At 49.1% G+C, this 22,500-nt stretch overlaps 5 protein-coding genes across 7 annotated transcripts; 3 read left to right on the forward strand and 2 right to left on the reverse strand.

The window, feature by feature from the left end:
* Window positions 1-540: 540 nt before the first annotated feature.
* yipf6 (Yip1 domain family, member 6) lies at window positions 541-3,826 on the forward strand. Its single transcript, XM_084568457.1, has 2 exons — window positions 541-1,504; window positions 2,607-3,826. The coding sequence occupies exons 1-2, from the start codon at window positions 1,169-1,171 to the stop codon at window positions 2,946-2,948; spliced, it is 678 nt and encodes a 225-aa protein (XP_084424583.1). The 5' UTR covers window positions 541-1,168; the 3' UTR covers window positions 2,949-3,826.
* Window positions 3,827-4,090: 264 nt separating this feature from the next.
* Window positions 4,091-16,852, forward strand: LOC311505660 (uncharacterized protein; the record flags this gene model as incomplete). Of its 2 annotated transcripts, none has more annotated exons than XM_084569342.1 (3): window positions 4,091-5,425; window positions 5,626-6,040; window positions 16,768-16,852. In XM_084569342.1, exons 1-3 carry the CDS (start codon window positions 4,720-4,722, stop codon window positions 16,850-16,852), a joined length of 1,206 nt encoding a protein of 401 aa, XP_084425468.1. In that variant the 5' UTR covers window positions 4,091-4,719. The 2 variants fall into 2 exon arrangements, with proteins under 2 accessions (XP_084425468.1, XP_084425467.1); XM_084569341.1 differs by lacking the exon at window positions 16,768-16,852 and adding an exon at window positions 6,477-6,745.
* On the reverse strand, window positions 8,059-15,841 carry LOC311505659 (uncharacterized protein; the record flags this gene model as incomplete). 2 transcript variants are annotated; one of them, XM_084569340.1, is made up of 18 exons in its annotated part: window positions 15,589-15,836; window positions 15,206-15,329; window positions 14,055-14,191; window positions 13,761-13,930; window positions 13,429-13,618; window positions 12,250-12,461; window positions 12,083-12,168; window positions 11,953-12,014; window positions 11,426-11,664; window positions 10,714-10,903; window positions 10,524-10,644; window positions 10,301-10,442; window positions 9,981-10,127; window positions 9,817-9,901; window positions 9,250-9,617; window positions 9,060-9,174; window positions 8,460-8,529; window positions 8,059-8,387 (listed from the first exon to the last, which is right to left on the reverse strand). In XM_084569340.1, the coding sequence occupies exons 2-18, from the start codon at window positions 15,327-15,329 to the stop codon at window positions 8,059-8,061; spliced, it is 2,787 nt and encodes a 928-aa protein (XP_084425466.1). In that variant the 5' UTR covers window positions 15,589-15,836. The 2 variants fall into 2 exon arrangements, with proteins under 2 accessions (XP_084425466.1, XP_084425465.1); XM_084569339.1 differs by having other exon boundaries at window positions 8,059-8,529; window positions 15,589-15,841.
* A 50-nt stretch (window positions 16,853-16,902) lies between the features above and the next one.
* On the reverse strand, window positions 16,903-17,938 carry LOC311505663 (D-aminoacyl-tRNA deacylase 2-like; the record flags this gene model as incomplete). Its single annotated transcript, XM_084569345.1, has 3 exons — window positions 17,797-17,938; window positions 17,312-17,381; window positions 16,903-17,225 (listed from the first exon to the last, which is right to left on the reverse strand). Exons 1-3 carry the CDS (start codon window positions 17,887-17,889, stop codon window positions 16,903-16,905), a joined length of 486 nt encoding a protein of 161 aa, XP_084425471.1. The 5' UTR covers window positions 17,890-17,938.
* A 394-nt stretch (window positions 17,939-18,332) lies between these two features.
* Window positions 18,333-21,755, forward strand: nubpl (nucleotide binding protein-like). The gene is made up of 11 exons (XM_084569343.1): window positions 18,333-18,520; window positions 19,196-19,346; window positions 19,573-19,607; window positions 19,681-19,771; window positions 19,872-19,911; window positions 19,981-20,071; window positions 20,140-20,233; window positions 20,301-20,386; window positions 20,461-20,581; window positions 20,660-20,742; window positions 20,957-21,755. The coding sequence occupies exons 1-11, from the start codon at window positions 18,377-18,379 to the stop codon at window positions 21,017-21,019; spliced, it is 999 nt and encodes a 332-aa protein (XP_084425469.1). The 5' UTR covers window positions 18,333-18,376; the 3' UTR covers window positions 21,020-21,755.
* The last annotated feature ends 745 nt before the right edge of the window (window positions 21,756-22,500 follow it).

The following is a 22,500-nucleotide window of genomic DNA, read 5'->3' on the forward strand; positions in this document are numbered from 1 at the left end:
CAGGGACCTGGACCTGAAGGAGAAAGAAGAAACTAGAGTTCACATCAAAGTTCTGTTGGAACAGGTCCAGTTTATGACTGAGGAGGAGGAGGAGGAGGAGGAGGAGGAGGAGCAGGAGGAGGTTCAGGCTGTAAATCAGCACTAAAAGCTCCTGAAAGATCTTTATCTGTTCTGACTGATTCAGACGTCAACCTCCTCCTCACAGACCGACTGACGCCAGCTCTGAACCACACACACAGGAAGAGAATGGACCCAGATCAGGACCTGGACCTGGACCTGGACCTGGTCCCGGTCCTGGTCCTGGTCCCGGCCCCAGTCCTGGTCCCGGTCCCGGTCCCGATCCCTGTCCCGGTCCCGGTCCTGGACCCAGACCTGGTTGTGTATGTGTGGTGCCATCAGGAGGACGCTGTGGGGGGTGGGGTGGAGGATGTGGGGTGGGGGTGGTGGGGGTGGTGGGGTGACCTCATGCGTTCACGGCTGTTATTAAAGTCTCTGGAGCAGTTTGTTCTGAACTCTTCAACCCTGATTCACTCACCTGCTGTCAATCATCCAGGTGAAGACAACAGGTGAGTTCACCTGAAGGTCAAACAGTCAGAGCGAACATCACATGACCTTTGACCTTCACACACAAGGTCTCTGTGAGCGCCCCCTGCTGACGAGACTATAAATATATCAACAGGTATTTATGTTGGTGTTGACTCCGGCTTCATGAGGTAATGAACCCTGTCCTGCTTTAGATCCAGTCTCCATGAAGGTTCTGGTTCATTTGATTTAATTTTTATTTTATTATTTTTTATTATTTTTATTTTATTTTTCTTAACATTTCTTTTTCATTCATTTTATTTTCTTATCAGTTTTATTTTGTGTTTTTATTGCAGTGGTTCTGTTTAATTGTTTAATTGTTGCCACCGACCAGAAGCAGAAACGTCAGATTTAAGATGGTGGAACGTGAACGCATCACCCGGATGTTGGTGCGTCAGTGACGTGCAGCGGAAGTAAACAATCCTCAGCTGACGTGGAGCAGTCGGAGCTGAAGTCCGGGTTCCTGAGCGTCTGTGGCGGCTCCAGCTCGTCTCCCGGTTCCTCTGGAGCTTCATTAACTTTAATTAACGAGTCTGAACTCAAAGAAGAACTGACGGCGACACTTTACTCTTCTCTGGAAACTAAGATGGCGGCAGCGGACGAGGCCAGCAGGCCGTTCGCCGGACTATCCGACGTCTCCATCTCGGAGGACATCCCCGTGGAGGGGGACATCTCGGTGCCCAGCTCCTCCCGGAGAGACGAGGAGTTCTCGACGCTGGACGAGCCGGTGAAGGAGACCATCCTGCGGGACCTGCGGGCGGTGGGCTACAAGTTCATCCACGTCCTGTACCCGAAGCGGAGCTCGGCTCTGCTGCGGGACTGGGACCTGTGGGGGCCCCTGCTGCTCTGCGTGGCCCTGGCTCTGATGCTGCAGGGCGGAGCGGCCGACAGCGACGACCAGGGGGGGCCGCAGTTCGCTGAGGTACGAGCGGAACACACCGGGACGGGGTCAGGGTTCAGGAGGGAGGGGTGGGGGAGCCTGAAGGGCCCCGGTCCACCCCGCCTCCCTGAACCTCAGCATGTCTCCACGGAGAATCAAAAAAGTCCAAAATGTCCTGAGCTCAGAGACACGGGGGGGAGGAGGAGGTCAGGGTGGAGCAGCTCCTTGGGGCCAATAAAGAACCAGTTCAGGAGTTCAGTCTGGTGGGACGTCCTCCTGGAGGTTTACCAGGCCTGGTTTAACCAGGAGGGGAGTCCAGAACTCACTGGAGAGGTTATACAGCAATCTCAACTCAACTCAACTCAACTTTATTTATAAAGCCCTTTAAAACAGCTGTGGCTGACACAAAGTGCTATACATAAAATACAACCTAAAATATAAGACATCAAACATAAGAGACAATATAAAAACAATAATAAATGATAAACAGTATTAAAATAATAATAAAACAGAACAGAAAACAGGGTCTCATGCTGTGTTAAAGGCCAAAGAATAAAAATGGGTCTTAAGATGTGTTTTAAAAATGGACAGCGAAGGGGCTTGTCTGATGTGTAGGGGGAGATCGTTCCATAATTTAGGACCGGCAACAGAAATAACATTATGACCATTGTAGGAGGATAATATCTGACAGGAAGTTAAAGGTTTCGTCCTCAGAGCTGATGTAAGAAGAAGAAGAAGAAAAGGTTCCAGTGGAAGGATTTGATTTTTGACTTTTAATGGAAGAAGGTGGTTCTGGTCTGGTGGGTCTTACCTGAACTCACCGTTAGCATCACATTAGCATCACATTAGCATCTGCTCCAGAGTCTCTGTTGAGTTCTTTCCTCCCAGGCTCTGACCACAAACCGACCACCAGACTAAACTCTGGGGGACAGTCCAGATACTCGGCTACAGTGGAGAGAGGTTTCAGTTTTAGGTTCAACGACTTCTTCTTCTTCTGGGTTTAAAATGGAAGCGTCTGGGTTTCTGTTAAACACGTTTGGTTTCAGACTTCTTCAGGAAATGTTGACGTGATTGAGAGTGAAGACAGTCTCTTAGAATCAGCTGATGGAGGAGGTCGTGTTTAATGTCTCGTCCTCTGTCCCAGGTCTTCGTCATCGTCTGGTTCGGCTCCATCATCATCACCTTGAACTCCAAGCTGCTGGGCGGCACCATCTCCTTCTTCCAGAGCCTGTGTGTCCTCGGTTACTGCATCATGCCTCTGACCGTGGCCATGGCCGTCTGTCGGATCGTCCTGCTCAGCGGCTCCGGGACGGTGAGCTTCGCCGTGCGGTTAGCCGTGGTGACGCCGTCCTTCGGCTGGGCCACCTTCGCCTCTACGGCCTTCCTTGCCGACAGCCAGCCGCCCAACCGTAAGGCGCTGGTGGTGTACCCAGTGTTCCTCTTCTACTTCGTGATCAGCTGGATGATCCTGACGTTCTCGCCGTGACCGCAGAGCGCTCTGGAGCTTTGGACCGAGCGCCTCGTCTCACAGGACGCCAGAACCAAACGAGGAGCAGCAGCAGCCGAGTTAGAGACTGATCCGTGTGTTTGTATTTTCAGCTGTAAATAGAAATCCCTGGTGAATGTTGGAGCTGTCGGGATCTCATCACTTCTCTTCCCTCTGGGTCTCTGAGGGTTCCTTCCGTCTGGAGGACGTCGACTATAAACCTGAGTCTTTATTTAGTGTTTGGTTCTGGAGGAGACGACGACTTCCTCCTCACAGTGAACGCTGGACGAAGAAAAGCTAGTCATTACATTAAAAAAGTTAAAAATATGAAATAAAACATCCTGAATGAGAGCTCAGATTATATCGGATTCGTTTCTCTTTTTGCAAAAATATGTTTGAAAATGAAAAAAGTCAGAATTGAGACAAAACGTCCAAACTGAACTAAAAACATCAGAACTGAGATAATTTAATTTACTGTCATCTCTCTTTTCTTTATTTCATCCGTAACTCTTTTTTTACTTGTCGCTTCGTTCGGTTCAGTTCAGTTTATTTTTCTGATGTTTCGTTTAATTCTAACCCTGGAGGACAGAGAAGCTCCTGCAGCCGTCAGCGTTCACTCAGAGTCCTCTGAGGATCTACCTGCAGCTCCAGAGTGGAGATGCTAACAGCTAACTGCTAACAGCTAACAGCTAACCGGCCGCTGAGTTTAACCTGAGAGCTGCTTCATCAGAGAGGGAGACGTTTTTGACATTAAGTCATGTGATGTGTCAGTGTTTGTGTGATCAGCTGAGAGCAACAGACCTGATCTCAGATCACTTTATTCTTCTCGATCTCTTAATTTATGTTTAAACTCAGCTGATTAAAAAACATTTATTTCACCTGCTGGGACAAAGTTTGTCTTTCTTTTGTTTTTCCAACAAAATCCCAAGTTAAACTTAGAAATAAATAAAATATATGAATGATGAAAATAAATACTCATAAATCCAACATCTGAATTAATTTGATAAAGTTTCACTGATGAAGTCCAGACGTGGAAAGAAAAGATGAATTCAGATGAAAATGAAACACTGAGGACCTCATGAGGAGAATTCAGCTCATCACAGGAACAGTTTATAAACTGGTTTAAATAATATAAGTGTCTGTTATGGGAAAAAAGTCAGCGTCACAATTCAGATTAAAGATGAAACTGAAGAAGCCGTAAAGAAAAAATATATATTATTATTATTAATATTAATACGTTCATTGATCAGAATAAATATAATCATAAATACTGTTAAACTATAGAAAACAAACCCCAAGAAAAAGAGACAATGTAGAATATGAATAGAGGAAATAATTAGTAAATTATTAATTAGTAAGTAAAGACAGGCTCTTAGAAAATCTAAATATATTATCTCTATAAATTATTTTGTTTTGAGGAAAGAAGAAATAAATGAAATGTTTTTTTTAAATTAAATATCTGTACAAACAGCAGCTCGTTCATCGCAGCATCACAATAAATACAAAATAAAAAATATATTTTATTTCCATTTCTACGAACCTCCCGTGCAGCAGGTGGCGCTAAAGCTCCTAAAGCTGTTTACATTAAAACACACGAAGAAGAACATAAAAACATTAGACGTCATCACGGCGCGCCGCCAGCAGACTGATGCGGCTCCGAGCCGTAAATAACCAGCGTTAGTGTCCTGACGTTGCCGCGGGGCTCCTGCTGTTGCCGCGGGGCTCCTGCACTCCCTCCGCGGGCAGAGCCGCAGCTCGTAGCCGCCTCCTGATGGACGAGTCGCCGCAGCTTCCCCCGGAGCTCTGGGTCTACGTGTTCAGCTTCCTGAGCACCGAGGAGAAACACACGGTCCGCTGCTGCTGCAGGTCCCTGAAGAGGCTCATCGACCACCCGTCCCTGTGGAGGGACGACACCGTGTCGCTGTCCGACCTCCGCCGCTACACCTACGGCTTCTGGGACACGCTGCTGCAGCGTCAACTCACCCGGGTGGCGGTGCGACACCTGCGGCGCAAAGAGTGGCGGCGCCTGGTGACGTTCCTCCCGTCGCTCACCGCCGTGGTGTTCGTGGACGGGGGGCGGCTCTACAAGGAGAAGTACATGGACAACCTGAGCAGGTTCCCCCACCTCCGGGACCTCGGGGTGCGGAACGGCAGCTGGGAGGAGCCGATGCTGGGGAGGAGTCTGACGGAGCAGCTGCAGGAGCGGCTCACTCACCTGAGCGTCTGCAACGTGAGGCTGCCCTGCACCGAGGACTTCATCCGCTCCGTGTCTCACCTGGTCAACCTGCAGTACCTGCTCTTCCACCAGCAGGGGGAGGGCTACGGCCTGGACACCGTGAGGCCGGTGCCCCGACAAGTCTTCCACCAGCTGCTCCTCAAGCTCCAGAGGCTCCGGCACCTGTCCTGGGGGATGAGGGGGGAGCCCCCGGAGCCTCTCCCCGACGACTACCTCAGCCCCCCGGACCCGGAGCAGCCAGGTGAGGGGGGCGGGAGGAGGAGGTGGAGGAGGGGGGGTGATCATGCCTGCCTAAACTGACCTTCTTCTCCTCATCCTCTCTCTTTCTCTCCTCCTCCTCCTCCCCTTGCTCCTCTTCTCCTCTCTCTCTCTTTCCCTCTTCCTCCTCCTCCCCTTGCTCCTCTTCTTCCCTCTCCTCCTCCCCCATCCCCCTCCACCCAGCCTCCTACAGGTATGGGGGTCCATCTCTGTCTAGTCTGGAGCTGGTCGACTACCCAGAGACTCTCTTGTCGGAGGAGGCTCTGAGGAGCCTGGGGGGCCTCCGGTCGCTGAGCATCCGCTACAGATACATCAGGGAGGGGGTGGAGTGTCGCCTCAAGTCGTGGCTGAGTCGTCTGGAGCGGCTGGAGACGTTGGCCATCATCGGAGGGAACTCTCTGGCCACCTACACCACCACCGTCCCGTCCAGTGTGACCCGGCTGACCCTCAGAGTGGCCATCACCCTGAAGGACATGGACTCCATCGCTCCCAAGGTCCCGGGACTGGAGCACCTGGACATCGAGCAGAACCGGTCCAGCGGCAGCCTCTGCAGACGCATCCCCATGTTGTTCCCTCAGCTCAGGACGCTCCGGATCAGGTCGGTCACAGACACGCTGGCGTAAATTAAATAATAAAACACTGTCTGAATAAAATAACAGAAATATAGGATGTTCATTTCCTGAGTAACTCACAGGTGTGGAACTGATAAAAGACAAAACGTTTCTCTTCCCTAAATGATATCATGTTTATATATGTACAGAGATCATGTCTTTAATAATCTTCCTCCACTTCTGACTCTTTCATTCACGACCAACCAGCTCCTCCTCCTCCTCCTCCTCCTCCTCCTCCTCCTCCTCCTGGGAGAGGTGACTCCTGGTGTCTCTCTTTAATGCAGCGATATAAACTATATCAATATAAATGATTTAAACTTTCATCTTATATCTAGTATGACCATATATGGATTTATCTTAAAGACTCGATGCCCTGCTCCGATCCTGAGTCTGATCAGAGTCCCTCCGTCTGTCCCGTCCCAGGTTTTTCCGGCGGGAGCCAGAGAAGGACCTGCTGAGCCTCCACCGGCTGCGACACCTGGAGCGTCTGGAGCTGCTGGTGGAGCGCTCCTTCATCCTCAGAGACTACCTCAACGGACACCCCTGGCCCAGCCCCTGTGTCCAGGAGCTGATCAACGAGCTCCGGGAGCTGTCGGAGAACCGGATCACCGTGGTCACCGCCATGAGGCAGAGGAACCCCCTGAGAGAGTGTGACTGTGTCTGGGAGGGCGACTGACCGCCGATCGCTGGATCTCCACGAAGCTCCAAGACCACGAGTCTCTGAAGGAAGCAAAGATCAGAGCAGCGACGGCTCCGGGACGGAAAACATGAAGGTCAGAGGAGAGACTCCCTGTCCTCTCCAGGAGACGTGTCTTCACTCAGACGTTAAAGACAGAAGAAACATGAGGGTTAAAAGGAGGCGGCGTGATGTTCTGCTTTTAATCCAGATCTGAATCTACTGTAGCGTTTTTATTGTTCCAAACCTTTTTATCCTTTTTAAAGGACGTTGGTTTTTATCCTGTCTCTGGTTCTTTTACGTAAATGAATTCAGCTCACACCGACGTTAACGTGTCCTGGACGACGTCCTCATCAACATCTTTTCTCTCTGGTTCCATCGACCGGTCCAACGCGGTCGCTGAGGATTTGTCTGGCATTAAAATGACTCGACAGGAGGACAGAGTCAATAAAACGTCACATTCATGTCCTGTTGTCATTTTCAGATTCATGTAAACAAATATAACACAGCGCCTCTGCACAATTTATGGAAATATGAATAAATGGAAAAGTTTAAACAGACTGAGGAACTGATGGAGTTGTGGACAAAGGTGGAAGTGATGACTGCAGATGATTCATTTATTTGGGAAAGAGAAGTACTGAAGATAGGATGAGGACAATCTATGGACTCTATGGACTGTGTAGAACCTGGATCCCAAAAAAAAGCAAATATATGTTTGTCAAAGTTAAAGTCTCTGTAACCAGGCAACGACGTGGTCCACGAGTCCGTGTGTAATTAACGGTCCTTTTATGACTCTAGGGGGCGTAAAGGCTTTTAGTTAAAAACCATGTCACATGTCTGTGAGTGTGAGCGGAGTAGGAACTGGAGAGGTCAAAGGTCAGCCACTGTCTGACACGAGCTTTGGGTCTAAGTTACAGGGGTTCTAGTTCTAGTTCTAGTTCTCGTTCTAGTTGTTGTTGTTGTTGTTGTTGACGATGAATCCGACGTGAGATCAGGTTCAGATTCATCAGTAACTCACACATGATGTTTAATGTTCAGTTTTTATTTCTCTGAATAAAAGTCAATAAACAGGACCTGGAGCAGACCATCAGCTGACTCTCATCCTTCATCATCATCATCTGAAGCCTGTGGAGGTCCTGAAGGGGGACGAGTCCAGAAACTGGTCTGAGATGTGGAACATGATAAAAACAACCTCTTTACTAAAATCACATCTTCTCCCAGAACTGTTTTACAGTTTTTAGTTGTTACACTGAGCAGGAACCAGTGGGCGGAGCCATTGAGACAGAGAGACTCTACTGAGCATGTGCAGTGAGACTTCCTGGCCGTGGGTCAGAACTGCAGCAGCTGCGTCAGCGGCTCAGCAGACTTCAGGACGATCTCCTGCTTGCGGCCGTAGACTCCCTGCTCCACCGTCACGCCGGCCTTCCTGCACTTGGCCGACGTCGACATGAGGTCCCTGCAGGCCGACGCCAGGCTGGAGAAGAGCTGGACGCCCCACCACGGCTCACAGCCGCCTCTGTAGCGCATCCTCCGGTTGGCCAGCGGCTCCCCGAGCAGGGAGTCCTGGTGGATCAATAAAACGCTCCCAGGAAGCTCCAGCAGGGACACGGCGTGGCCGGTGTCTTTACGGAAGAACTTGGTGGTCATCAGACTCCTGGCTGTGGAGGAGACGAAGAGGAGACGATGAAAACATTCAGAGATGGAAGAGGAGGATCCGTCTGAGGACTCACCCATCTCAGATGTGACGTCCTCCAAGGCTCCGTGGAAGAAACACACGAACACGACCATCCCCTCCTGGATCTGAGAATCAGGACAAGACCAGAAGAAGAAGAAGAAGAAGAAGAAGAGACACTGTTGACGGACATGTTTGATTCAGTCTTGATCCCCATCCTGGACTACTTTGACCTGCTTACATCTAGTGATGTGTAATAACGTCAGAGGTTTTCATTCCAGGAGCTACATGTATGGACACTTTTAGCTAAATGCTAATTCATCATCCACTCTACTGTCCACTGGTTAAATATGTGTCAGTCAAAGGTCAGAGGTCAATGACTTCATGTCACTAGTAGAGACTTGTTTAACCTCGTGGTTATCTTAGTGACCGTGATGGAGGCTGCACCAGTATCAGAGTGATGCTCCTTCCTCCTCATCCGTAGACACAGGGCTAGTAGCAGCGAGCTAGCTTTGGTAGCTAATGCTAACTGGGATCAGATTTGCTAACGCCTCTTATCCAATCATCTTCTAAACACTTCCTCATAGTTTTTATCATCAGATATTAGTTTTAGCTCATCGTCATCATCTTCGTTATTTAAAGACTCGGAGACACCCACCCCGGCCCACTGAGCGTCGGCTCCGTCCAGCGCCGGTCGGATCTGGACCCGGGCCTCGGTGCACTGCTGGACGACAGTCCGAGCCTGAAGCCTGCTCCTCTGAGACCGGGCCGAGCTGCTCACACATCAACGCCACGAGTTAGAAGAGAAGAGGAAAGCCACAGGACAGAGGCGTCGGCTGGGGTCCTACCTGTCCGTCTCAGGTGGACGCCTCTCTGTCTGAGCCGTGGTGGAGCTGGCGATGGTGAAGACGGGCCAGGGCTTGGTGCTCGGAGCCACCACGGGCTCCAGACCACAGCTCCTCTTGGCTCCAGAGACGTCCTGCAGCTCCGACCACGTCTCTGCTCCGCGGTCCTGACTCTGCTCTGGGGGATCAGGTGGAGGTGGGGGGAAGTGATGCGTCCGGCGGCTGCCACGACCGCTGCTCCTCACTTCCTGTTCCTGAGGCTCTACCTGGACCTGGTCCCTCTGAGACTCTAGGGTAGAGCTGGAGACGGACGTGGAGGTGAGGACGGGGAGGGGAGGGTTGGTGGGAGACACGGGAGACGGAGGATTGATCTAGAAATGAAACAGAAAACGAATCCCAACTTCACCATCCACACAGAACTCAGCACGTCTCCAGGTAGGAGACGGGATCAGAACAGGTTCCTCCAGGTCCAGGTCCAGGTCCAGGTGAGTCCAGTCATGTGACCTTCAGGTCTTCTTCACACGTCGTCTTCTTGTCTCAGATCATGTGTCTGTAATGTGATGGACTCACCTCTGTGTCCTCTGTGGACTGTCCCTCTGTGTCTCCACCAGCTTCTTCATCATCATCATCTTCATCACCAGTGTCGTCCTTCATGCTGCAGAGAATCAGATTCCTCCAGGTGTTATTCCAGCTGCTGCAGAGACGTGAACATTCACCTGTCGTGACTGAATCACCTGTCTGAGTCCTGACCAGGTGTCCTGAGTGTCTCTGGTCCTCCAGCCTCTGCCTCAGTCTCCGGCTTCTTCCTCAGCTTCACGCTGCACTGAGAGCAGCTGTCGATCCACTGCACCACGTCAGACCTCATGGTCTTCCAGAAGAACCTGTCAGGTATTTAAATGGTAGTAGTTTAGAGTCGTCTTCTTCTTCTGGTTTAATGGTGGTTGGAAGAAGAAGGAAACGACGTAAGAAACACAGGAGAGGACCTTTAGGGCTCGATGTTAAAATATTTAAAACTCAATCAGAACGACGGAGACTCTGAGGAGGAACGACCGACCTGTCGCTGAGCAACCGCAGACTCTTGCTGACATTGAGGTGGTTCAGTTCGTTGTGGTAGTCCCTCAGAGCCGCCTCCACCTGCTGCCGGTTCCTCAGAACCAAACGAACCCGATCTCCTGTCCCCAGGTGGAGCTGGCCGTCTGACATGAACGGAGAGAAGACCAGATACAGAGCTGCTCCTTCACAACATCAGTGACCTCTGAATGAAACATCACGCCGACCTTTGATGGAGAACTTCTTGCAGAACGTCCTGAAGGTGTTCTTCTCTACGTAGCTCAGTCCTGGGGGGTAGGTGCGTTGGCTGAGGTAGAGGTCCACGGCGTCGTACTTAGCAAAGAAGGCCTGAACAAAGAAGCAGATCATTAAACTACAGACTCAGACCAGAACCTCTCTGCAGACCCAGACTCTCACCGCAGAGTCGCTGTGGACCATGAGCGTGGGAACGGCGTCCGGACGGAGGACGACCTTCTCTCCGCTGCGGTCGAAGCAGTCGTCTGTGAAATGAGTCGAACAAACAGACGACCAGAGACGAGGGTGATAGTGAGAACGACCGACGGCCTTCAGCCACTGAGCCAGAAGGGACGGGTCCTGGAAAGGAAACCTGAGGAAATAAAATAAAATGATCCTTAATTAACCACGGCAGTAAAACTAGAACCACTTCCTGATTAATAAGTGAACCTCTTCAGCTGCAGGATGCTGGGAGTTGAAGTCTCATCTAAAGATCAAATATAAACCATCAGGTCGATGTTTATGACCCTGGTCTCTGTGGACCCTGGTCTCTGTGGACCCTGGTCTCTGCAGACCCTGGTCTCTGTAGACCCTGGTCTATAAGGACCCTGGTCTCTGTGGACCCTGGTCTATAAGGACCCTGGTCTCTGTGGACCCTGGTCTATAAGGACCCTGGTCTCTATGGACCCTGGTCTCTGCAGACCCTGGTCTCTGTAGACCCTGGTCTCTGTGGACCCTGGTCTCTATGGACCCTGGTCTCTGTGGACCCTGGTCTCTGTGGACCCTGGTCTCTATGGACCCTGGTCTCTGTAGACCCTGGTCTCTGTAGACCCTGGTCTCTGTCAGGTAGGTCACCATGTGGTGGATAGCTGAGGGAGAACAGGGACAGTCGTACTTGTGGAAGGTGAGTCCCAGGCCTCTCTCCACCGGCCCGCTGCAGTTGGTGCAGTTGTAGATGCTGCAGCGGAGCATCTTCCTCTTGGTCCTGTTGATGCAGGTGTTGCAGCTAGAGATCCAACGGGACACGTCTCGGGTCATGCTGGCCCAGTAGTAGTGCTTGGAGATCTCTCTCTGGCAGAGCCCCTGACCACAGTGACCCTGGTTATCGTGGAACTTCTGTAGGATGAAGTTGACCTGTGACCAGAAGACAGAGGGACGACTGAGATCAAACCGAGGAAGCTGCAGGATCTCAACCACAAAGACACCAAACAACCCTGATGAGCTCTGAATGACTTCAGTCTGACGTCTGCGGATGTTTCTAGTGGTGACACGTGTGGACAGATTAATGAACCAACATGTACATGATTAGTTTCAGTTGATTTCTGCGATTCATTTAAAATCTGAGGAAGAGAGTCAAAGAAGTCAGACTGAAGTCATCTGATGTGTCTCAGGGGTTGTTTGGTGTCATATCTCAGATGTTACCTCGTCGCTGCTGAGCGGCACTCTGAGCGGAGGAGAGACTCTCGTATACATCAGCACTCCGTCTGAAAGAGAGAAGGTTCTAGGATGTGTTCTATCTGAGAGCAGAGTTCTAGTTTCTGTCTCCACTCACCGACGAGGCCGAAGCGTTTGGCCATCCTTTTTAAAGCACATCTGCTTTTCTTGCTTTGAGTTGGAACCATCCTGCGACTCAGAAACCTGCAGAACGAACGGCTCACAATAAAAGAATGAAGGTTTCAGACGTGACCTACGACCTGTGAGGCTGTCAGCTGATCACACCTGGCGATGTTGTTGTAGGCGGCAAATTTGGGCTCGATGATGCTCTTCGTCTTCTGGTCCAGCCTGCGGTCCAGGTCGGGGGCCGGGAGGCAGTACTGGTGCTCCTGCAGGTGCACAGGGGTGAGAGACGGGTCGAAGGCCGGATCAGCTGCAGGCTGGACGTCCTCAACTGGACCAGAACGAAGGACGTCCTCGCCTGAAGGGACAGACACCTGAAAATAGCAACGATGGAGAATTACCACATATTTGTCTAAATGAAGTTAACACCTTCCACCCAATGGACCCACTTCAGGTTCAGCAGAAATGTTCTGTGACTAACTGGCAGTAAGTCGGTCAGACAACAAGCTGTGAGTCTCCCTCAACTAAGCACCACATGGTCACTGGAGCCCTCTACCTCCATCTAGTGGTGTAATGCTGCTACTACAGATAAACACAATACATCTAGTAGTGGAAGTTAGCTTAGCATTGATATGTAGCATGCCTTGGTGACTGGTTCCCCTGGGGAGTTCCATGTGTGAACAACATGGAGGAAATCTCCATCTTCTTCTGGATTGTATAATGATCACAATGGTAGAATGTGATGATGTCCAGGATAAATAAAATGTCCAAAGGTTGAATTGTGTGTACGTTGCCTCCTGTCGTGGAATCAGGAGGATTTTGTAGCCAGATTCACTTTCGAGAGGTAAGAACCCAACGTGGAACACTTTGGGTTCTTTGGTTCTCCACATGTCCAGATGGAGAGTGGGCCTGGTTCTATTGTTACTAGAACCTTTGTGGTATTTCTCTAAACTCTTGGTCCAGTTCTAGTCAAGGGGTTGCTGAATGAGTTCAGAATGATATCATGGAGACCAGGGTCCATAGAGACCAGGGTCCATAGAGACCAGGGTCCATGGAGACCAGGGTCCTTAGAGACCAGGGTCATAGAGACCAGGGTCATAGAGACCAGGGTCCTTAGAGACCAGGGTCCATAGAGACCAGGGTCATAGAGACCAGGGTCCTTAGAGACCAGGGTCCATAAAGACCAGGGTCCATGGAGACCAGGGTCCATAGAGACCAGGGTCATAGAGACCAGGGTCCATAGAGACCAGGGTCCTTAGAGACCAGGGTCCATAAAGACCAGGGTCCATGGAGACCAGGGTCCTTAGAGACCAGGGTCATAGAGACCAGGGTCTGTGTTACCTCGACCTCCAGACCAGGTGTGATGGTTGGTACGGCGTCCGGTGACAGAGTCAGCTGACCGTCCTCGCTCAGCGTGAAGCAGGACGGCTCAAAGTGTTGAGAGCAGACGTAGGAGTTTATTCTCAGCGAGCCTTCGTCTCTCTGAGACGCCGTCAGCCAACGCCGCCGCCGCTCGGCCTCCTTTGGAAACCTGAGGACGGAGGATCAGACCTGAGATCAGCTGATCAGATCTTTAACGTACCAACAACTGTTAGTGTTGTGTTTCAGGTGAATTATTCCTCTGGTCATATTTATTCATGTTGTTCCAGCTGTTTCATTAAATGGTCTCTGACCTGTGGAAGCTGAGCTCAGGTTGGACGTAGCTGGACGCATCGCAGCCGTAAACCAGACAGAACCGGACGGGCGGGTCGGGGGGAGCGTCCAGAGTCCGGTTCTGACAGACGGTGCAGGCTCTGATCCAGTTCTTCACCACCTCCGTCACTCCGACCCAGTAATACATCAGCTGTGAGGACATGAGACCACTGTGAGGACATGAGACCACTGTGAGGACATGAGACCACTGTGAGGACTGGGAATCAAAGATGGACCCTGATCTCCTCCGTCCATCAGACCTCCTCTCTGCTCACCATGATCTCCTTCACGGCCCGGACACGGCCAGCGTGGTTGTTGTTGTCATGGTAACGTGTCAGGATCTCCCGCATCTCCTCGTCACTCCTGACGACGCGGAGGAGGCGGCCCCGAAAAGATCGGAAGAGAGCGCCATCTGCAGGACGAGACCGAGAACAACAGATTGAAGTGTGATGGACGCTGGAGGACAAAGACTAAAGTCTGATGGACGCTGGAGGACAAAGACTAAAGTGTGATGGACGCTGGAGGACAAAGATTAAAGTGTGATGGACGCTGGAGGACAAAGATTAAAGTGTGATGGACGTTGGAGGACAAAGACTGAAGTGTGATGGACGCTGGAGGACAAAGATTAAAGTGTGATGGACGCTGGAGGACAAAGACTGAAGTGTGATGGACGCTGGAGGACAAAGATTAAAGTGTGATGGACGTTGGAGGACAAAGACTGAAGTGTGATGGACGCTGGAGGACAAAGACTAAAGTGTGATGGACGCTGGAGGACAAAGACTAAAGTGTGATGGACGCTGGAGGACAAAGATTAAAGTGTGATGGACGTTGGAGGACAAAGACTGAAGTGTGATGGACGCTGGAGGACAAAGACTGAAGTGTGATGGACGCTGGAGGACAAAGACTAAAGTGTGATGGACGCTGGAGGACAAAGACTAAAGTGTGATGGACGCTGGAGGACAAAGATTAAAGTGTGATGGACGCTGGAGGACAAAGATTGAAGTGTGATGGACGCTGGAGGACAAAGACTGAAGTGTGATGGACGCTGGAGGACAAAGACTAAAGTGTGATGGACGCTGGAGGACAAAGATTAAAGTGTGATGGACGCTGGAGGACAAAGACTAAAGTGTGATGGACGCTGGAGGACAAAGATTAAAGTGTGATGGACGTTGGAGGACAAAGACTAAAGTGTGATGGACGCTGGAGGACAAAGACTAAAGTGTGATGGACGCTGGAGGACAAAGACTGAAGTGTGATGGACGCTGGAGGACAAAGACTAAAGTCTGATGGACGCTGGAGGACAAAGACTAAAGTGTGATGGACGCTGGAGGACAAAGACTGAAGTGTGATGGACGCTGGAGGACAAAGACTAAAGTGTGATGGACGCTGGAGGACAAAGACTAAAGTGTGATGGACGCTGGAGGACCTTTATAGACGAAGTGTTTACTCGCTGCTCTGATCACGCTCTTCGAGCTCTTAGACAAACTCAGTGGAAACTTCCTGGATCGAATATAACGCTCCACGTTGTCCAGGAAGACGAAGGACGGCATCTGGAGGACAGAGAGACATTAAGAGACATTAAGAGACAAGCAGATGAAGAGAGAAAAACAAAGAGAAGAAGAGACAGAGAGACTGACATGTTATGTTCAGGTTGTGACTGTTGGTCAAACACTTTTTAAATAATTAATTAGACTCTTAATTAACATATGGTCACGTGACCTCTCAGCTTTAAATGAGTTGATCTAATTATTGATCAAATAAACTAGGACCATGTGATGAGTGAAGAGTTTGTCTCTGAGTCAAACTAACATCTGAACATTGAGGAGATTTTATCTGAAGCAGATCATCTTCAGTCCGGGAGCACAGATCCTCGTCACACCGTCCCGGTCCGCTCCGGTCCGCTCCGGGGGCTCCGGGGGCTCGGGAGGTTCGGTTCTACCGGAACACGACCACAGACTAGTTTAGAGTCTTAACTTAATCTGAATTAACTTTAGTCTTTTACTAACTTTCACAATTTACCGCAAATTACTGGAAAGAAATATGTACCGTTTGATTTCCAAAAGAGTTAAGCTAACAGCAGCTAGCTAGCAGCTTCCTGTTTGGAAAATTTCAGAATAAAGGTTCGAAATAACGTCACCGTTTTATGACGTTAAAAACGTGAGAAAAAAAAAAGTGTGATCCTGAAACATTTAAACTAAAATCTTTACGTTTATAAATTCTCATCCATTTTTGATTTAACCGAATACTGGTGAAATACTATCACCATGACAACCATGACAAAATATCAATATATGTGGCTGTTCAATATAACATTTAATAATCCTATTAATAATAACAACACATTTTACTCAGAGTGTTTTTAAAGACACGTAAGATGAACAATATGTTAACGACAAGTAAAAACACGGTTTAAAACAAGTAAATATAGTAAACAAGAATTTTATTTTGGCGTCGCTTCACTAAACCGGAAGTTCCCTTGTTGCCGCGTATCGTTCACTTGACTTGAGAAGCAGTTTTGACGCAGGTTGTAAACGCTGTTGTAACCCAAGCTCAACGAGTGCTGCTCACTTCCGGTCCCCGAGGCTCAGCGCAGCGCCTCCTGCTGGTCCGGAGGAGGAGACGCTGGTTTCAAGACTCGTTTAACTCGCACCTTAAAATAAATAACAATAAACAGAAAAATAAAATATAAAATCAACATATAGAGATCAGCACAATAAATAAATAAATAAATATTTAGTAATAAGAAATAATCTCTGTCTACACAGGTTCAGACTTTTATTTATTAAAACTCAAAAAGGAACATTTCACAGTTATTTTTTCTGTCAGACACCGTTTAAAGACTTATTTAAGACATTATATAAAGTCAGCGTCAAGAACACGTGAGAAAAATCAAGATCAAAAACCACCTGAGCAGGAAGAGTTTCTAACACCCTTTCACAATAAAACATATGTCATTTGAACAGAGATTTATTCTTATTATTTATTCAGACAGTTTTTACCGACCGCTGACACTCGGCTGATGACACCTGATCGAGGCAGTCTCAGCTCCTCTTCATCATGGGCTGTTGTTTGACATGTTCAGGTGAGTCTGGGCCTCAGAACTCCATCAGGTGAGTCTGGGCCTCAGAACTCCATCAGGTGAGTGTAGGGTCCGTTGGTGTCCAGTTTCAGAACCTGTCTGTTTCCATACGTTCCGTGTTTCACCGTCACCTCTGCTCCGGCGTCGGTGCCGGCCGTCAGCTCCTTCTCACACAGAGCGATGAAGGCGTCGTAGAGCCGCTGGCCGTCCTCCTTGCCGATGTTGTTGTGGTACTGCATGGCCCGACCTTTGGCCTTCCCGCCCAGCGTGGCCTGGGGGACGATCAGGAGGCTGCCAGGGAGCTCCAGCACCGACACCATCTTCCCCGACGACGACTCACAGAGACGAAGGTTGAGCAGCGTGGACACTGAGGGACATGGAAGACATTTAACTTTATACTGAAAAGGCCATGACAGGAAGAACTTGTAGGTCAAAGGTTAAAAGGTCACAGACCCATCTTAGGCAGGAGGTCGTCGGTGGCTCCTTTAAAGAAGCAGATGTAGATCACCATCCCTCTGTCGATCTGAGACACATTACTGATCAACTTCCTGTTCACATGACGAGTCAGAACACGCTCCCTGGCCACTTTATTAGGTACACCAGTCAATCTAGACCATGAAGGTTCTGGTTCAGCTTTACTTCCTAATAACGCTGAGAGAACTATTGACCTGTAGCTTGTTCCTAATATTTTGACACAGTGTTCAGTGGGTTGGGCTAAATAACAGAATCCAGTCTAACAGCACCACAGCCTCCATCCTCTACAACGATGGTCCAGGTGAATCTCCACCTTTCTGACGCTGCTTCTACATCAGCTCAACACTAGAATGACTTCACTGGTGTACCTAATGATCTGGCCAGGAACAGCACATTGATTCTCTAATACTCTGTTCCTGTTACTTCCTGATGATCTCTGACTGTTCTGCTGCAGGTGACCTCACCTGGACAAACTCAGCCTCTGATTGGTCCTCCGCGGGTTTCACCTGGAGTCTGGCCTGGACGCACTGCTGCAGCAGAGTCCGAGCGGCCGTCATCACCGTGGACACCGAGGAGTCTAGGAGGAGTCTAGGAGGAGTCTAGGAGGAGTCTACGAGGAGTCTAGGAGGAGTCTACGAGGAGTCTACGAGGAGTCTATGAGGAGTCTATGAGGAGTCTATGAGGAGTCACAGAACAGCTCAATGAATCAGAGGGAAACACAAGAACACTCCTGCAGCTCACTTCCGGGTTAACGTCGGCGGAAGTTGTTTAAACGGGCTCGACACTGACTTCCGCTTAAGATCTACATCCATATAATAATAATAATAATAATTTTAAAAATGATCATGTTCATTCAGCTACAGCTGATCAAGGGATGGAGGTATCTTCATTATTTTTTTTCAAAAAGTAAAAAAAAAAAAGAAAAGAAATAAAAATGGATTTTGTTTAAATGAATTAACTGTGTTCCGGCCTTCAGGAGCATGCGCATTGCGCAGTCGGTGCAGTGTTGTGTTCTGTTAGCATCAGCTAGCATCAGCTAGCATCATGTCTCGGCTCTCGTACAGCAGATTCTCTCATTTCCTCAGACTCTACGTCCACAGAGCTTCAGCTTCAGCTTCAGCTTCAGCTTCAGCTTCGGGCGAGAAGAAGCTCAGAGCTTCGAGCCTCGTTCAGACCAAACGCTGCCAGGTAACGTTTCTGTCTGTCCGCCGCTCAGCTAGCAGCTAGCAGCTAGCACCAAGCTCAGCGGAAATCAACAACACAACCGGAAGTTGGATCTTCAATATAAAAGCTACATTTGTAAAATAAACTTGTAATAAAACAGTTTGCACTCAGAATAAATGTGAATATTAACAGATGATATTTCTGTTTGATCCAGGAGTTTTATTCACCCTCATTTTATTTTATTTATCTTCACTTTGAGAGGTCTTTATCTAATTGTTGAATATTACTTTGAAACATTCGACCGGAAGTACTTGATGAATCCGTCTTAACTTGATTCTTGCAGTTAGACATATTCCAGCTGTTTATGCTAATTTCTAAAGGTTTATACAGAACTTTAATGATTAATCAGTTATTGGTTAATTAATAAAGGATTTATTCAAACAGCTGTGTGTCAGAGCTTCCAGCCAGTTTACTGATAACCCTGATCAGGTTCTTTATTCATTCTCTCATCATAATGTTCATCAATATAATCACAGAAGGAGTTAAAAGTGAAAAAGAAGCCAAATAGATTTTATAAAGAGTTGAGATGTAGATCAGTGTTTGTCTGAGACGTCCTGTTAATTCAGCAGCAGTAAAGTATTTGACTTTCATTGAACTGGAGCGTTATTTATTATTTATTATTAAAACTTTACCTTTCAGTCTCAGAGTCCTGGCGATGCTAAGACGCTGCAGGAGAGACAGAGGCAGCAGATGGCCCGAGGCCTCCCCAAACAGAAGCCCATCTCTGGGGTCAAACAGGTCATCGTGGTGGCGTCAGGGAAAGGAGGCGTAGGGAAGTCCACCACTGCAGGTACGCCGTCAAACATCTGTGTCCTTCCACAGAAACTAGACCCCAGGGTTTCAGAGGATGAACTGAAGGAAGACTTCTTCTTCTTCTTCTCCTTCTTCTTCTTCAGGGTTTGACCTGAAACGTTTCTGCTGATGTATCAGTTTCATCTTGATGTTTATTTCTTTACATCTGACTGGCGGTTGTTGGGAGCGTCCTGGTCGTTGAGTGTCTGTCTTTGTGTCTGCAGTGAATCTGGCTCTGGCGCTGATGGCCAACGATCCGGTGAGTCTTCACCTAGAAACCTGTTCGCTGTCCGTCCTGGTTTTAGTTTGATGGTCTTTTCTCTGCGTCTCAGTCTAAGTCGGTGGGTCTGCTGGACGCTGACATCTACGGCCCGTCCGTCCCCAAACTGATGAACCTGAGAGGAAACCCGGAGCTCAGCGACAGTACGTCCTGTCCAAACCGCCAGCGTCTGAACGTCCTCTGACGTCAAACTGACCTCGGCTCTTTGTCTCTTTGTCTCTTTGTCTCTGTCTTGGCCTGCAGGTAACCGGATGATCCCGCTGGTCAACTACGGCGTCCCCTGGTGAGACCACGTCCTCATTTGAAGTGTCTTCTGGTCAGCTGTGTCTGTCTAACTGCTCCTGTCTCTCAGTATGTCCATGGGCTTCCTGGTGGACGACCTGTCCCCCATCGTGTGGAGAGGACTGATGGTGATGTCCGCTCTGGAGAAGCTGCTCCGCCAGGTGAGGGACGGACGTGACCGACCTGAGCCGGAGCTGGACAGGCAGAGTGACTGTTTGTCTTCCTGCAGGTGGACTGGGGCTCGCTGGACTTCCTGGTGGTGGACATGCCCCCCGGGACGGGAGACGTACAGCTGTCAATCACCCAGAACGTCCCCATAGCCGGTCAGTGTCTCTAAGCATCGTCCCAGACTTCAGACTTCAGCCGAGTCATGTGACGTTTGTCCCACAGGTGCCGTCATTGTGTCCACGCCGCAGGACATCGCTCTGCTGGACGCTCGGCGAGGAGCCGAGATGTTTAAGAAGGTCCACGTCCCGGTCAGTGTGTGTTAGTGTGTGTATCAGTGTGTCTCTGCAGACAGCGTGTAGACCTCAGTGTGTTGTCTCTCCAGGTCCTGGGTCTGGTCCAGAACATGAGCGTCTTCCTGTGTCCTAACTGTCACCATCAGACTCACGTCTTCGGCTCAGACGGAGCTCGACGTCTCGCTGACGCTCTGGGGGTCCCGTTTTTAGGTGAAGCCTCTGACGGCTCCTCGTCCTCTGGACTCAACCTTTAAAAATCAAACCTTTAATTTTGTTCTTGGTGTTCAGGAGACGTCCCTCTACACCTGAACATCAGAGAGACGTCCGACAGAGGACAGCCGGTGGTCGTCTCGTCTCCTGACAGCCCTGAGGTCTCTGCTCTCTTTAATGTTTTATTCTCTTCTATTTTATTTAATTTATTTTGTCTTTTATTTTCTTCAGTTTGTTTTGTTTATATTAAATAATTTAATTACATTTTATTTTGTCCTGTATCCTGTGCTGGACGCTCATGTCCAAACTAAAAGTGCAGCTCAGAATAAAATAATATGAAGTAAAGACCAAGCTGGTGTTTATCTCTCTGTCCAGGCCGAGGCGTACAGGAAGGTGGCGTCCGCCGTCGTCCAGAGACTACAGGAAGTCAGCCAGTGACGGACAGCTCCCACAGGAAGTCAACAGGAAGTCGTCTGGTCTCTGTGACCACATGAAGACGACCCTGACGTTTATGTAGAGACATGTTTAGAGACGCAGACGTGGCTGCTGTTAAACGCACAATAAGTTAAATACTAAAATATCTGTGAAAATATTTAATAAAGTTGAACTTTTAGAAATATTTAAATCGTCCGTTGGTCTGAAGAGACAAACAAAGACCTGCAGTTCCATCAGCGTCCAGCAGGGAGCGCTCTGGTCTCACTCTGGTTCTCTCCCCTGCGCTCAGACTGACAGGCTGAAGACAAATGACTTCCTGTGTCTCAGCTGCAGGACGTTCTGACCACCTGTGCTAGCTGTTAGCTTAGCTTGTAGCCAAGACAAACCGTGTTTCCCTCCATGACTGTGAAAAGACGACCTGCAGCACGTTGGATCATCTCCACAGATGCTAATGCTAATGCTAACTAGCACACTGGAATCATTTTAACAGGAAAAGGCCAAATTAGTAAAATTCTATTCTGTATTTTAATTCTGTTCTACTTTATTGTTTTATATTATATTCTTCATCTATGGACATGAAGACATTTCTCCAGAATCCGAACCGGTTCTTCCAGGTCCAGGTCCAGGTCATTACCAGATTCTAGTCATGTGACCTTCAGGTGATAAAATCCTACATTTCCCATCAGACACTTGGAGCTGAACACTGAGACCTTCAGATTCTTTTCATTTCTTCTATTTGACATTAAAGTCTGAGACGAGTCATTTGGGGTCTCTGGTCTCTGGTCTCTGGTCTCTAGTCTCTAGTCTCTAGTCTCTGTTCTCTGGTCTCTGGTCTCTGGGGTCTCTGGTCTCTGGGGTCTCTCTGGTCTCTGGTCTCTCTGGTCTCTAGTCTCTCTGGTCTCTAGTCTCTAGTCTCTGGTCTCTAGTCTCTCTGGTCTCTGGTCTCTCTGGTCTCTGGGGTCTCTCTGGTCTCTGGTCTCTGGTTTCTCTGGTCTCTGGTCTCTCTGGTCTCTAGTCTCTGGTCTCTCTGGTCTCTAGTCTCTGGTCTCTCTGGTCTCTGGTCTCTCTGGTCTCTCGTCTCTCTGGTCTCTGGTCTCTCTGGTCTCTAGTCTCTGGTCTCTCTGGTCTCTGGTCTCTCTGGTCTCTGGTCTCTCTGGTCTCTGGTCTCTTCTTGACTTTAAAGTCTAAGACGAGTCGTTTGTTTTCCAGCGTCTCGTTTAGAGTCAGATCTGAGACGTCTTCAGTCTCTGCCAGAAACTGTCGACCACAGCTGTGAATCGTCTCAGGACGGAGGCGTTTCTCTGGAAACGTGACAAGAATAGTTGAACAATAAGTCGCCTCTTATGAGAAAACCTCTGTCCTAGTTCTGTTCAGTCCCGTCTGGTCTCTCTGGTCTCTCTGGTGTCTCTGGTCTGTGGACTCTCTGGTCTCTGGTCTCTGGTCTACTCAGACTGGAGGTTTTAGATTTAACACATCAAACACTT

Source organism: Chelon labrosus (assembly GCF_963514085.1).
Source record: "Chelon labrosus genome assembly, chromosome: 20".
NCBI classification, from domain to species: domain Eukaryota; kingdom Metazoa; phylum Chordata; class Actinopteri; order Mugiliformes; family Mugilidae; genus Chelon; species Chelon labrosus.

What these genes read in the sequence shown, in the direction of transcription:
- yipf6 (XM_084568457.1), top strand. Translation starts at nt 1,169, where the DNA reads ATGGCGGCAGCGGACGAGGCCAGCAGGCCGTTCGCCGGACTATCCGAC. An exon ending in GGGGGCCGCAGTTCGCTGAG is followed by an intron (nt 1,505 to 2,606) that starts GTACGAGCGGAA and finishes CCTCTGTCCCAG; the next exon opens with GTCTTCGTCATCGTCTGGTT.
- nubpl (XM_084569343.1), top strand. Translation starts at nt 18,377, where the DNA reads ATGTCTCGGCTCTCGTACAGCAGATTCTCTCATTTCCTCAGACTCTAC. An exon ending in TTCAGACCAAACGCTGCCAG is followed by an intron (nt 18,521 to 19,195) that starts GTAACGTTTCTG and finishes TTTACCTTTCAG; the next exon opens with TCTCAGAGTCCTGGCGATGC. An exon ending in TGGAGAAGCTGCTCCGCCAG is followed by an intron (nt 20,072 to 20,139) that starts GTGAGGGACGGA and finishes GTCTTCCTGCAG; the next exon opens with GTGGACTGGGGCTCGCTGGA.